Genomic DNA, 13,194 nt, shown 5'->3' with positions numbered 1-13,194 from the left:
TGTACAGTGTACAGTGTCATGGTTCTAGCAAAGGTCTGGGCAGGCAGAGTTGAGTCAGAAGCGAGAACAGCCAGAGGTCAGGGGCAGGCAGAGATCAAGTAGTGTTGAAGTCCAAGCCAAGGTCAAAGCCAGAAGGTAAATCCGAGAAGAGGCTAGGAGCCAGTCCAAGGTCAAAGCCAGAAGTCCAATCCAAAAGACAAGGGACCAGAGGAGCAAGACAAGACGCTGAAGAAACTAACCATAAAGACAGAAACTCAGAAGGCAAACCAGACTGCACGGAACCAAGAACAGACATAGGAACTCGGGAATACACTTAACACGATCAGGAAAAGAAATGTGGAGGAAATGTACTTTTCAAGATGAAACAACCTATTTCTGAGGCATTGGAGCGATGTCCAGGGAAGCCTTAAATATCTTAGAGGATGTGATGTCATCTGGAGCTGCCCTGCCGGATTTCCGCTGCTTGCCCTTCAAATTGTGGAAGATCAGCACACATGTCCCCTAAGGGGGACAAGGCCTAGAAATCCTGATGTCCCGCCACAACTGGAGAGGCAGCCCAACACTGGGCAGCCTACATGGAGTTCTGGGGGGATGGACACATCTTGCTGGGGAGGATGGCCCCAGCATCAGAAGACAAGAAAAGATGGGTCCAGGGTGGTGGTAAGCGTGGTGGGCCTCAGGATGGGCCCGCAGTCCACCGAGCATAACAGACCACCATGCTGGCAAATGCCACCACAAGGCTGATTACTTTTCAAGGGAGATCCACAAGAGAAAAGATGTTTCCTGGTATCTAAAAAGAAGGGGGCGATATATCATTTACATCCCATTTCACTATATAGCCCCAAAGAAGGGAAAAGCACAAAGTCAAGATACATTATGTATTATAGCTGAATTTAAAAGGGGTTTGGACAAGTTCCTGGAAGAAAAGTCCATAAACTATTAGTCAGGTAGACAAGAAAAACCACTGCTTATCCCTGGGAGTGGGCAACAAGCATTGGATCTACTCTTTGGGATCCAGCAGGTAATTCCTAGAGATTCAGATTGGCCACTTGGGCCATCCCAGCATGGCATTACTTATGTTCTTATCAAGTTTTCTCCCATCCTCAAAGGGTACAGGAAGGTGGCAAATCCTGAAACAGACAGGGGACAGAACAGAGCGCCTTGAGGGTGGAGTTCATTGGAGAGCAGGGCCAGGACTCCTTTCACGTCCCTTGCAGAGACCTGGGATAGAGAACATAAGAACATGCCATACTGGGTCAGACCAAGGGTCCATCAAGCCCAGCATCCTGTTTCCAACAGTGGCCAATCCAGGCCATAAGAACCTTGCAAGTACCCAAAAACTAAGTCTATTTCGGCTATTTTCTAAGTCAACTTAATAGCAGGTAATGGACTTCTCCTCCAAGAACTTATCCAATCCTTTTTTTAAACACAGCTATACTAACTGCATTAATCACATCCTCTGGCAACAAATTCCAGAGTTTAATTGTGCGTTGAGTGAAAAAGAACTTTCTCCGATTAGTTTTAAATGTGCCCCATGCTAACTTCATGGAGTGCCCCCTAGTCTATTATCCGAAAGAGTAAATAACTGATTCACATCTACCTGTTCTAGACCTCTCATGATTTTAAACACCTCTATCATACCCTCAGCCGTCTCTTCTCCAAACTGAAAAGCCCCTAACCTCTTTAGTCTTTCCTCATAGGGGAGCTGTTCCATTCCACTTATCATTTTGGTAGCCCTTCTCTGTACCTTCTCCATTGCAATTATATCTTTTTTGAGATGTGGCGACCAGAATGGTACACAGTATTCAAGGTGCGGTCTCACCATGGAGCGATACAGAGGCATTATGACATTTTCCGTTTTATTCACCATTCCCTTTCTAATAATTCCCAACATTCTGTTTGCTTTTTTGACTGCCGCAGCACACTGAACCGACGATTTCAATGTGTTATCCACTATGACGCCTAGATCTCTTTCTTGGGTTGTAGCACCTAATATGTAACCTAACATTGGCCTGGATTTATCAAAATGCAGTAAGTACCGCATGCGATAGCAAAAGGGGTGTGTTTTATGCTAATATAGTATTTATCGCAATTTGCGCTAATTACCTGTGCGAAGAGCTAAGTTAGTGCAAATTGCGATACCATTTCAGATTCTGCGTTCAACCACTGGGGGACCATTTTTAATGAAGAGAGAGAGAGAGAGAGAGAGAGAGAGAGAGAGAGACCGACCGACCATAATATGATGGCCCATAGGCAGGTATTTGTATCCCTATGGTAGGGCCACCTAGTAACTCGAGATGGGGATTAGGTATGAGTGTACCTGGGTAACATCAAGCTAGGTTGAGAGAACCTTGCCCAAATCTCATCTTGGAGTGAGTTTCCTCACTCCGAAGGCCAGCAAATCTTCACAAGAGACCACTGTTCTGTTCGTAGGTGTCACGTAGAATGTCAAAGTGGCCCCTAACCCCCTACACTCATACCTAATCCCCACCTCGAGTTACTAGGTGGCCCTACCATAGGGATACAAATACCTGCCTATGGGCCATGATATTATGGCCAGTCTCTCTCTCTCTCTCTCTCTCCCTCCCTCCCTCCCTATTTTTGGAATTTGCATCGCACCATACGATATGATGCGATCGCATGCGGTAAACACGTTTTCACATGCGTTAAAGGCCTATCACATGCGAAAACGGGGCTTTTCGCATGCGATAAGCCCTTAACGCATGCGAAAACGCCTTCCCGCATTTTGAAAAATGACCCCCATTGTGTAACTATAGCATGGGTTATTTTTCCCTATATGCATCACCTTGCACTTGTCTACATTACATTTCACTGCCATTTTGATGCCCAATTTTCCAGTCTTAGAAGGTCTTCCTGCAATTTATCACAATCTGCTTGTGATTTAACTACTCTGAACAATTTTGTATCATCTGCAAATTTGATTATCTCACTCGTCGTATTTCTTTCCAGATCATTTATAAATATATTGAAAAGTAAGGGTCCCAATACAGATCCCTGAGGCACTCTACTGCCCACTCCCTTAGACTGAGAAAATTGTCCATTTAATCCTACTCTCTGTTTCCTGTCTTTTAGCCAGCTTGCAATCCACGAAAGGACATCGCCACCTATCCCATGGCTTTTTACTTTTCCTAGAAGCCTCTCAGGAGGAACTTTGTCAAATGCCTTCTGAAAATCCAAGTATACTACATCTACCAGTTCATTTTTATCCACGTTTATTAACTCCTTCAAAAAAGTAAAGCAGATTTGTGAGGCAAGACTTGCCTTAGGTAAAGCCATGCTGACTTTGTTCCATTAAACAATGTCTTTCTATATGTTCTGTGATTTTGATGTTTAGAACACTTTCCACTATTTTTCCTGGCACTGAAGTCAGGCTAACCGGTCTGTAGTTTCCCAGATCGCCCCTGGAGCCCCTTTTTAAATATTGGGGTTATATTTGCTATCCTCCAGTCTTCAGGTACAATGGATGAGTTTAATGATAGGTTACAAATTTTTACTAATAGGTCTGAAATTTCATTTTTTAGTTCCTTCAGAACTCTGGGGTGTATACCATCCGGTCCATTTGATTTACTACTCTTCAGTTTGTCAATCAGGTGTACCACAACTTCTAGGTTCACCGTGATTTGATTCAGTCCATCTGAATCATTACTCATGAAAACCTTCTCCAGTACGGGTACCTCCCCAACATCCTCTTCAGTAAACACCGGAGCAAAGAAATCATTTAATCTTTCCGCGATGGCCTTATCTCATCTAAGTGCCCCTTTAACCCCTCGATCATCTAACGGTCCAACTGACTCCCTCACAGGCTTTCTGCTTCGGATATATTTAAAAAAGTTTTTACTGTGAGTTTTTGCCTCTACAGTCAACTTCTTTTCAAATTCTCTCTTAGCCTGTCTTATCAATGTCTTACATTTAACTTGCCAACGTTTATGCCTTATCCTATTTTCTTCTGTTGGATCCTTCTTCCAATTTTTGAATGAAGATCTTTTGGCTAGGTAATGAAAGACAAATAAAACTCACTCAGCCTGCAGAAAATACCAGCTGTTGGAACAAGAAAACAGCGAGTGAGTTTTCCTGTCTAAAATGGTGCGTTCTTGAGGGAGCGGTGGCAGTTTAGCTTAGAGAATATTTCTTTTTCCTGGTGAAATGGAGTTAAAAATTTGAGGACATGGCAGCAGCCAATCATGTGTCCAGGAGCTGGTGGAGGAGAAACAGGCTAGAGAGTCTGCAATTTCTCTTACTCTGCGGAACTGCACCAAGTACCTGTGAATGCGATGACAGACATAGGGACCGATGCAATAGTGTGCCCAGCCTAGCGTATGGGTTTACGTGCACGCTAACAAATGTGTAATCAATAGCGCCTATCACATGTAAATTCCATGTAGACATTCGCTATTACCCCCCCCCCCCCACCCCCGATGCAGGAAAGCACTGGGCACCCAACACACAGTTTTTAATGCAGGGAATTTAATTCCAGCTCCCGAGGTGGAGTAAAATCAATCCGTAAGTCAAGGGCTCATGAGAAATTAAAAAATATATATATATATATATATATGTTATACGTGTGTCCTTCTTTGTATCATTGTAGCACTTAATTTACTGCTTACAGTGGAGAAAAATAAATGAATATTTTGACTTGTGATTTAACTACTCTGAATAATTTTGTATCATCCGCTAATTTGATAACCTCACTCATCGTATTCCTTTCCAGATCATTTATATATATATATATATATATATATTGAAAAGCATCGGTCCAAGTACAGATCCCTGAGGCACTCCACTGTTTACCCTTTTCCACTGAGAAAATTGACAATTTAATCCTACTCTCAGTTTCCTGTCTTTTAACCAATTTGTAATCCACGAAAGGACATCGCCTCCTATCCCATGACTTTTTAGTTTTCTTAGAAGCCTTTCATGAGGGACTTTGTCAAATGCCTTCTGAAAATCCAAATACACTATATCTACTGGTTCACCTTTATCCACATGTTTATTAACCCCTTCAAAAAAATGAAGCAGATTTGTTAGGCAAGATTTCCCTTGGGTAAATCCATGTTGACTGTGTTCCATTAAACCATGTCTTTCTATATGCTCTACGATTTTGATCTTGAGAATAGTTTCCACTATTTTTCCCGGCACTGAAGTCAGGCTCACTGGTCTATAGTTACCTGGATTGCCCCTGGAGCCTTTTTTAAATATTGGGGTTAAATTGGCCACCCTCCAGTCTTCAGGTACAATGGATGATTTTAATGATAGGTTACAAATTTTAACTAATAGATCAGAAATTTCATGTTTTAGTTCCTTCAGTACCCTAGGATGCATACCATCCAGTCCAGGTGATTTGCTACTCTCTAGTTTGTCGATCTGGCCTACTACATCTTCCAGGTTCACAGTGATTTCATTCAGTTCGTCTGACTCATCACCCCTGAAAACCATCTCCAGAACTAGTATCACAGGGGCAGTAACTTACATAGCAGTGAGGGCAGATGTGCGAACATTTGTCAGTCCGGACCCAGGGACACAGTGATTTCTATGACATATATGTGTATATTTGCACGCATGGTATAAAACAGGCTGATCGCATGCAGTTTTAAGTGGGCGCGTATAAGTGCGCGCAAATGCCGCTTCTACTGCGTAAGTGGGGGGGAATTTTAAAAATCCTGTGTGGTGACCCCACTGACAATTTTACCAGTTATTTCCCCAGTTAAGGAAGAGGACTTCCAAACCCCCTAGTTTAACAGCCTTCCTTCTTAGCCCCCACATTTAAAATCCTGCTAATCTAAGTAGAAATTTATTATGTACATGTCATGCATAACAGAAGTAAAGTTACGCAGCATGGCATCCGGCGCGCAATAGCACATGCAAGTATTTGGTACACATCTCCTGGCCAGGCCCCAAGCCGCCCGCACACCACCCCCTTTTTCAAAACTTTTCATTTGTGCACGTAGTGGGAGATATACGCACACTGGGGAAGCTTTTAAAATCTTGGCATGCACCAGCCCAAGTTGTGCGCATATTTCCTAATTTATGTACTTGCTGGGCTTTTAAAATTCACTTATTAGTAACTTCATGGAATGTCCCCTATTTGTTGTACTTTTTGAAAGAGTAAACAATGGATTCGTGTTTACCCGTTCCACTCCACTCCTCTATCGTATCTCCCCTCAGCTGACTCTTCTCCAAGCTGAAGAGCCCTAACCTCTTTAGCCTTTCTTCAGAAGGAGCTTGTTCCATAAGGATGTGCAATCATTTTTCCCAAATTTGGCAATTTCAACAAAATTGCCTAATTCAGAATGGTTTGGGAGAACCGAAAAACGATTTAATTTTTTCCAAAATTTCAAAAAAAAATTCATTTTTGAGTTAGCGCATGCTAACCCGAAAATCAGGACCCCTGAAAAAAACAAAACAAAATAAAACAAACAAACCCCGAACCACGGTAAAAACTAAATTCCCCGGGGGGCCCCCGAAACGAAGCCCAACACGAAGATTTTACCCGAAGCTCATCTCTATTGCTCCATCTCGTTTTATTAGTTTGGTCACTCTTCTCTGTAACTTTTCTAATTCCACTATATCTTTTTTGAAATAGGATAACTAGAACTGCACACAATAAAGGTGCACCTGCACCATGGAGTGATGCAGACAAATTATGATAGTCTCTGTTTTATTCTCCATTCTTTTCCTAATAATCCCTATCATTCTATTTGCTTTCTTGGCCGCCGCTCCATACTGAGCAGAGAATTTCAACATTATTCATGATAATGCCTAGATCCTTTTCCTGGTTGGTGACTCTCAATGTGGAACCTTGCATTGTGTAGCTATAATTTGGGTTGCTCTTCCCTACATGCATCATTTTGCACTTTTTTACATTAAATGTCATCTGCCATTTGGATGCCCAGGCTTGCAAGGTCCTCTTGCAATTTCTCACAGTCCTCTTGTGATTTAACAACTTTGCATCATTAGCAAATGTGATCATCTCACTGGTCGTTCTCATCTCTAAGTCATTAAACACACACACACTAAAAAGCAGTGGTCCCAATACAGATCCATTTAGAAAATTGACCATTTAACGTCTATCTTTTAAATCAGTTCTCAATCTCGAATAGAGCATTGCATCCTATCCCAAGACTTTTTAATTTTTCAAGAGTCTCTCATGAGATACTTTGTCAAACACTTTCTTAAAATCAACTGGCTCACCTTTATCTACATTTATTCACACCTTCAAAAAAGAAGGTTAGAAAATTGAAGAGGTAAGCCTTCCCTTGACTACATCCATGTTGGCTTTGTCCCCTATGTATCTCTATGCTCAGTAATTTTGTTCTTTAGAATAGTTTCAACCATTTTTCCTGGCACTGATGTCAGGCTTACTGGTTTGTAGTTTCACAGATCACCACCTAGAACCCTTTTTAAAAAACCTGCGTTAAGCTGACCATCCTCCATTCTTCAGGTACCATAGCTGATTTTAATGATGTTTACAGATTACTAACAGTAGGTCTGTAATTTCATTTTTCAATTCTTTCAGCATTCTGGGATATATACCATCTGGTCCAGGTGATTTACTACTGTTGAGTTTGTCAATTTCCCCTAATGCATCTTCCAGGGTCACATGAGATTTGTTTCAGTTCCTCTCAAATCATCACCTTTAAATATCACTTCTGGCATGGATATCTGCCTTATCTTCCTCAGTAAAGTCCAAAGCAAATAATTCATTTAATATCTCCATTATGGCTTTCTTCTCCTTTAATGCCCCTTTTACCTCTCCATCATCTAATAGTCCAACTCACTTCCTAGCTTTTTGCTTTGAATGTACCTGAAAGTTTATTATGATTTTTTTTATTCCACAGCAAGTTTTCTTTTCAAATTCTGTCTTTTCCTGCCTTATCTATTTATTTATTTGCTCTTATATACGGCTTACTCAGAGAATTTTTAGTCAGTGCTTTGCATAAATTTGTAGTGCTTATACTGTTTCCTATTTTCTTCATTCAGATCCCTTTTCCATTTTTGAAAGATGTTCTTTTGGATAGAATAGCCTCTCTCTCACCTCACCTTTTAAAGTTCCTGGCAGTTGTCTGGCCTTCCTTCCATTTTTTTAATGGGTGGAATACATCTGGTCTGGCCTTTCAAGATGGTATTTTTAAACCATATACTATAAAAAGTCGTCCTTGAAACATTTTGCAAGAGACCTATTACAAAGATGATATGTCTCCCACACGTGTTAATGATTTTCTTTGGGCATCATTAGAAAAGCATTGTGGCTTTATGAAAGGGTTCCTCTAAGGAAGAACAAACAGTTTGAAACATGGATCCTGGGTCTGGATTTATGGGTATAAAAAAAAAATCATACGAAGATAACTGGATATTTACTTTTTAACTGCATAAAAACACACACACACAAAAAAAAAAAAAGACATTCTAATATGAAGGTGTGACCTATGATTACATATAAGGCTAAGAGAAAAAGAGCGTATTTTATTATACCATAGTAGATGAAGTAAAGTATGATGGTCACCAATGACGCCCATAGAAAATCATTAAAATAAGTATGGGAGACATCTTGAATAATTTTTAAACATCCATGCCGGATGAAAAATTCTTGACCTTTGCAGCTGCTCCTTTCCTAACCATTTTTCTCATAGTCTCCCTTTTGAAAGTTAAAGGCAATTACAGTAGATTTCCTTAGTGTCCTCCCTCCAGTTATTAAGTCAAATTTAATCATGTACTGTCACTATTGCCACGTGGCCCTAACCAAATCATGTGCTCCACTAACAATTTGATTTAAAATAGCTCCCCTCTTGTTGATTCTTGTACCAGCTGTTCCATGAAGCAGTCATTTATTACATCCAGGAACTTTACCGTCTTAGCATGAACTGATCTGACATTTACCCAGTCAATACTGGAGTAATTGAACTCACCCACTATTACTGGGTTGCTAATTTTTTTTTAGCATTTCATAGTCTATCTGTTCATTCTGGCCAGGTGGACAGTAGTATGCTCCCACTATTCTCTTCCCCTTCTCACATGGAATTTCTATCCATAAAGATTCTACAGTGCATTTTGTTTCCTGCAGAACTTTTATCCTGTTTGACTCTATGCCATCTTTAACATATAGCACCACCCCTCCACCAATTTGATCCATCCCTATCATTGTGCTCCTACCATGTGACAGGGGCTGGCCAATGGCACGGATACCCTGTCACATGGTAAGGGCAAAGGGCCATCGGCGCCATTTTGATTAATGGCAGCCAACGGCCTGAGAGCGGGAGATCGCTCCCGGGACCCCCACTGGACCACCAGGTACTTGTAAAAAGTTTGGGGGGGGGGTTGGGAGGGTGGGGGAAGCTAAGGGATCAGTTTTAAAGGGTCAGGGTGGGTTTAGGGGGTTGTTTTTGTGTGCCGTTTTTCCCGCCCTCCCCCAAAACAATAAGAGAACCCCACAAACAATTTCGGGGGTTTTTCTATTGGTTTCGGGGAGCCCCGATTTCTGACTACTTTGAAAATATCGTATGATATTTTCAATCGTCAGAAGCACGATTCATATCCCTAATATTGTGTGTCCTGCTATCAGTGTACCATTGGTTATCTTCCTTCCATCAGATCTCTGAGATGTCAATTATATCTGCCTCTTCATTCAGTGCTATGCAATCTAACTCTCCCATCTTTTTTTTTTTTTTTTTTTAGACTTCTAGCATTTATATACAGACATTTCAAAGTATGATTTTGTATTAGCAATCTGCTTTTCAGTTGACAGGGGTAATTTGGAATCTTTCGGCTCTGTCTGCTTTTTACTTAAAAAAGGTACCTGGGCTACTTTAGCATTTATTGCAACCTCTCGATTGGGATGCCCTAACTTTCCTGTTTTGTTGGTATCCTTCAAAGACACATCATTCTGAACCATGCACTTCTGAATGACTGTCAGCTTTCCTCCATCATCAAGTCTAAAAGCTGCTCTATGTTTTTGAAGGTTTGTGCCAGCAGTCTGGTTCCACTCTGGTTAAGGTGAAGCCCAGCCCGCTGGAACAGGCTCCTCTTCTCCAGAATATTCCCCAGTTTCTAACAAATCTAAAACCTTCTTCCTTGCGCCATTGTCTCATCCACACACAAACTCTGGAGCCCTGCATGTGGAACGGGGAGCATTTCTGAGAATGTAGCCCTGGAGGTTCTGGATTTCAGTTTCCTACCTAAGAACCTAAATTAACCTCCAGAAAATCCCTAGGTCATTCTTTGAGACGACAGCATAGGTTGTGGTAGGCAACTCCATTCTTCATGACAGCTCTTGATTTCAGGATAGTCAAATATGCAAATTAATAGGATTCTTAAATCAAAAACCATTGGCAAGCCTGCCTTATGAATATTTAGTATATGCATCACAAGAACCAGAGTTGCCTAATTCTGAAGTTAATACACAAAGATTCAGTAAATTATCGAAAACCATGCAATCTCTCTTCAAGACTTATGGGAAGGTAATGCCAAGGAAAAAAAAATCTGATAAGTTAATGTCAAAACAAAAAGGAAGAAAATAAGGTATTATATTTCTTATGACTTGAGGATCATCTGTTTTCATTTTCATTTATAACACTGCATAAACACCGGTGTGATATGTATATTTTACAGGAACGTCGGTTTATAAAAACTAAAAATAAATAAATAAACAAACAAACAGTGGTTCCCAAACTTGATCTTTAGGACCCTTAATCTTTCAAAAAGAAACCATGGGTGGCTCACAGTCCTAGCAGCCAAAGTAAAAAATAATTTAAAAAAAATAGTATCAATTCAGATCACGTCGTTAAAAGAGTATGGTGCAGCACTGCTGGGGAAAAAAGCATTTAGGTTAGATCCTTTATTAATAACCTTGTCTCCGTCTGTCTTGAAGAATTTCTCTCTTCGTGTCCACCGGTTCATCTAAAAACACACATGAGAAAAAAATGGATTAACTACCAATAAGCAATGACAAACTCCAGAAAAATAAAAGCTTTTAAAGGCAAAGACTGCTAATGTGCTGTTGAAATCTTTTGAATATCAGGGAAATATGTACTTTGGTCTGGGCAAGGTGGCTTGACTCTAGGGAGAGAATATCAAATACATTATTGGTTACACCTTGCTAGAAGAACTTTTGTATACTAGCAAATAAGTTTAAAAAATGAAATAAAATAGATGAAAAAGATATGAAATTCCATTTTTGAGAATTAGTCATTTTTCACTGAGTTTTCATTTTTGTGACCTTTTAAACAGTGGTGATTTTCTGCCAGATCATTCAGGTCACCGACCTGGAACCTTTATAAACTGGCTTTCTTTTCCCCCATTGGGAAAAAGTGCCTGGTGGAGGCTGTCATTGGCCTCCAACCCAGAATCTAGTTTTATTTTATTTTTTTTTAATTAAATTACCATTGCCTGTAAACCCCAAACCCATGCACCTAGATTAACGACAGGGTTTCCAACTGCTCTGTGACTACACTTCTTTAACCCATCTCTAAAATTAATACAACAGCATGCAATCAAGAAAAGAAACTTTATTCCTGTGCAGCTATTTTAGTGCGACAACAAAAGCAGAAATACAAAGTCTGATGCTATGAGCTACGGCAGTGTTTCCCAACCCTATCTGGGAGGCACATCTAACTGCTCTGGTTTTCAGGATACCATAATGAGTACGCATGAGCTTTAGTGACATACAATGGAGCTCCAGTATATGCAACTCTCATATACATATTCGTTTTGGCTATCCTGAAAACCAGACTGGTTAGGTGTGTCTCCAGGAGTTGGTTGGGAAATATTGAGCTGTGTTATAATTCATCTTTTTGTTTTCACATTTAGACTTCTTTGCCTCCTATAAATTTTTTTGTACTCTTCTTTTAAGAACAGGAGTGGGGAAATTAGGTTGATATGTCCCAGATTTGTGTTATGACAACAAACAAATTAATTCACTCAGAGCTGTCTACCTATTAACAGCAAGGTAGGTTTTACAGTGATAGCAACAAGGCATCAGCTGTAGGGTGCACGCAAACTAAGACACCACTATCACCACAAAAAAAAAAAAAAAAGGCACACATTTTAATTTCAAGAATAAATATGGTACCAGATGTACAATATGCAATGGGCAGAAATCCTGGAATGTTTTAGCACCATTTTCTTCACCTTTTTGTAGGTAGTTTAAATCCTGGGCAAAAGATATACCATTTCAATCTAATATACAAAGTGCCTTGCACTTGTAGACACTGTCAGGCCGATACAGTACAGTGCGCTCCAACAGAGCACACTGTTAGCCTGTCGTTGGATGCGCGTTTTCCCTTACCCCTTATTCAGTAAGGGGCGGAAAATGCGCATCCAACCCGCGGCACCTAATAGCGCCCTCAACATGCAAATACATGTTGATGGCCCTATTAGGTATGCGCGCGGGATACAGGAAGTAAAATGTGCAGCCAAGCTGCACATTTTACTTTCAGAAATTAGCGCCTACCCAAAAGGTAGGCGCTAATGTCTTCCAGCACCAGGAAAGTGCACAGAAAAGAAGTAAAAACTGCTTTTCTGTGCACCCTCTGACTTAATATCATGGCGATATTAAGTCAGAGGTCCTGAAGAGTAAAAGTTAAAAAAAAAAACCCCAAAACATTTTGAATTCAGCCTGTGGCTGTCGGGCCGAAAACCGGACGCTCAATTTTGCCGGCGTCCAGTTTCCGAGCCCGTGGCTGACAGCGGGCTCGAGAACTAACGCCGGCAAAATTGAGCGTCGGCTGTCAAACCCGCTGACAGCCGCCGCTCCTTTTGCCCGTTTTTACCGCTGGGCCTAATTTAAATACTGTATCGCGCGCACCAGCGAGTGGCCGGTGCATGCACCGGGAGAGCGGGCAAACGCCCGCTCTCCTGCAGACTTTACTGTATCGGCCTGTGTGTGATGAAGCGAATTTTCTAATGCATGTGGGAGTTATGTAGATGTGAGTTTTTTTTGCTTAAAGATGTTTTACTTTCAGTGTTGCTGGAGCAAATATTTTGAGATTTAACTTTGTCAGAGGTAACTAGGGAACCTTGATTATGCACATTTCAAAAGGGTGGAGTACCTTCACCACATTCCCCCCATCTCAGACATCCAACCTCACATTCATCCCAATCCCCCAGACATGCCTCCATCCAACTACAACAACCACATCAACCCCCTCCCCCCCCCCCCCCCGAGACCAGGGAATTCACTGC

The 13,194-nt window shown here is 41.1% G+C and overlaps 1 protein-coding gene across 5 annotated transcripts in view; it reads right to left on the bottom strand.

The window, feature by feature from the left end:
* LOC115092617 (CD99 antigen-like) overlaps nucleotides 1–13,194 on the bottom strand; it is a 160,535-nt gene that overhangs the window by 17,720 nt on the left and 129,621 nt on the right. For 4 of the 5 annotated variants that reach the window (XM_029603676.1, XM_029603674.1, XM_029603672.1 and 1 more), the window contains 2 exons: nucleotides 10,861–10,911; nucleotides 3,929–4,009 (listed from right to left, as the gene is read on the bottom strand). In XM_029603676.1, coding sequence (XP_029459536.1) covers nucleotides 3,929–4,009; nucleotides 10,861–10,911 — 132 coding nt within the window. The remainder of the gene's footprint in view (nucleotides 1–3,928; nucleotides 4,010–10,860; nucleotides 10,912–13,194) is intronic. The other variant, XM_029603675.1, reaches the window with a different exon arrangement.

Source organism: Rhinatrema bivittatum, chromosome 5, assembly GCF_901001135.1.
Source record: "Rhinatrema bivittatum chromosome 5, aRhiBiv1.1, whole genome shotgun sequence".
NCBI lineage: Eukaryota > Metazoa > Chordata > Amphibia > Gymnophiona > Rhinatrematidae > Rhinatrema > Rhinatrema bivittatum.
Note: the sequence above shows the minus strand (reverse complement) of the source record. Positions and strands in the feature narration are given on the sequence as shown.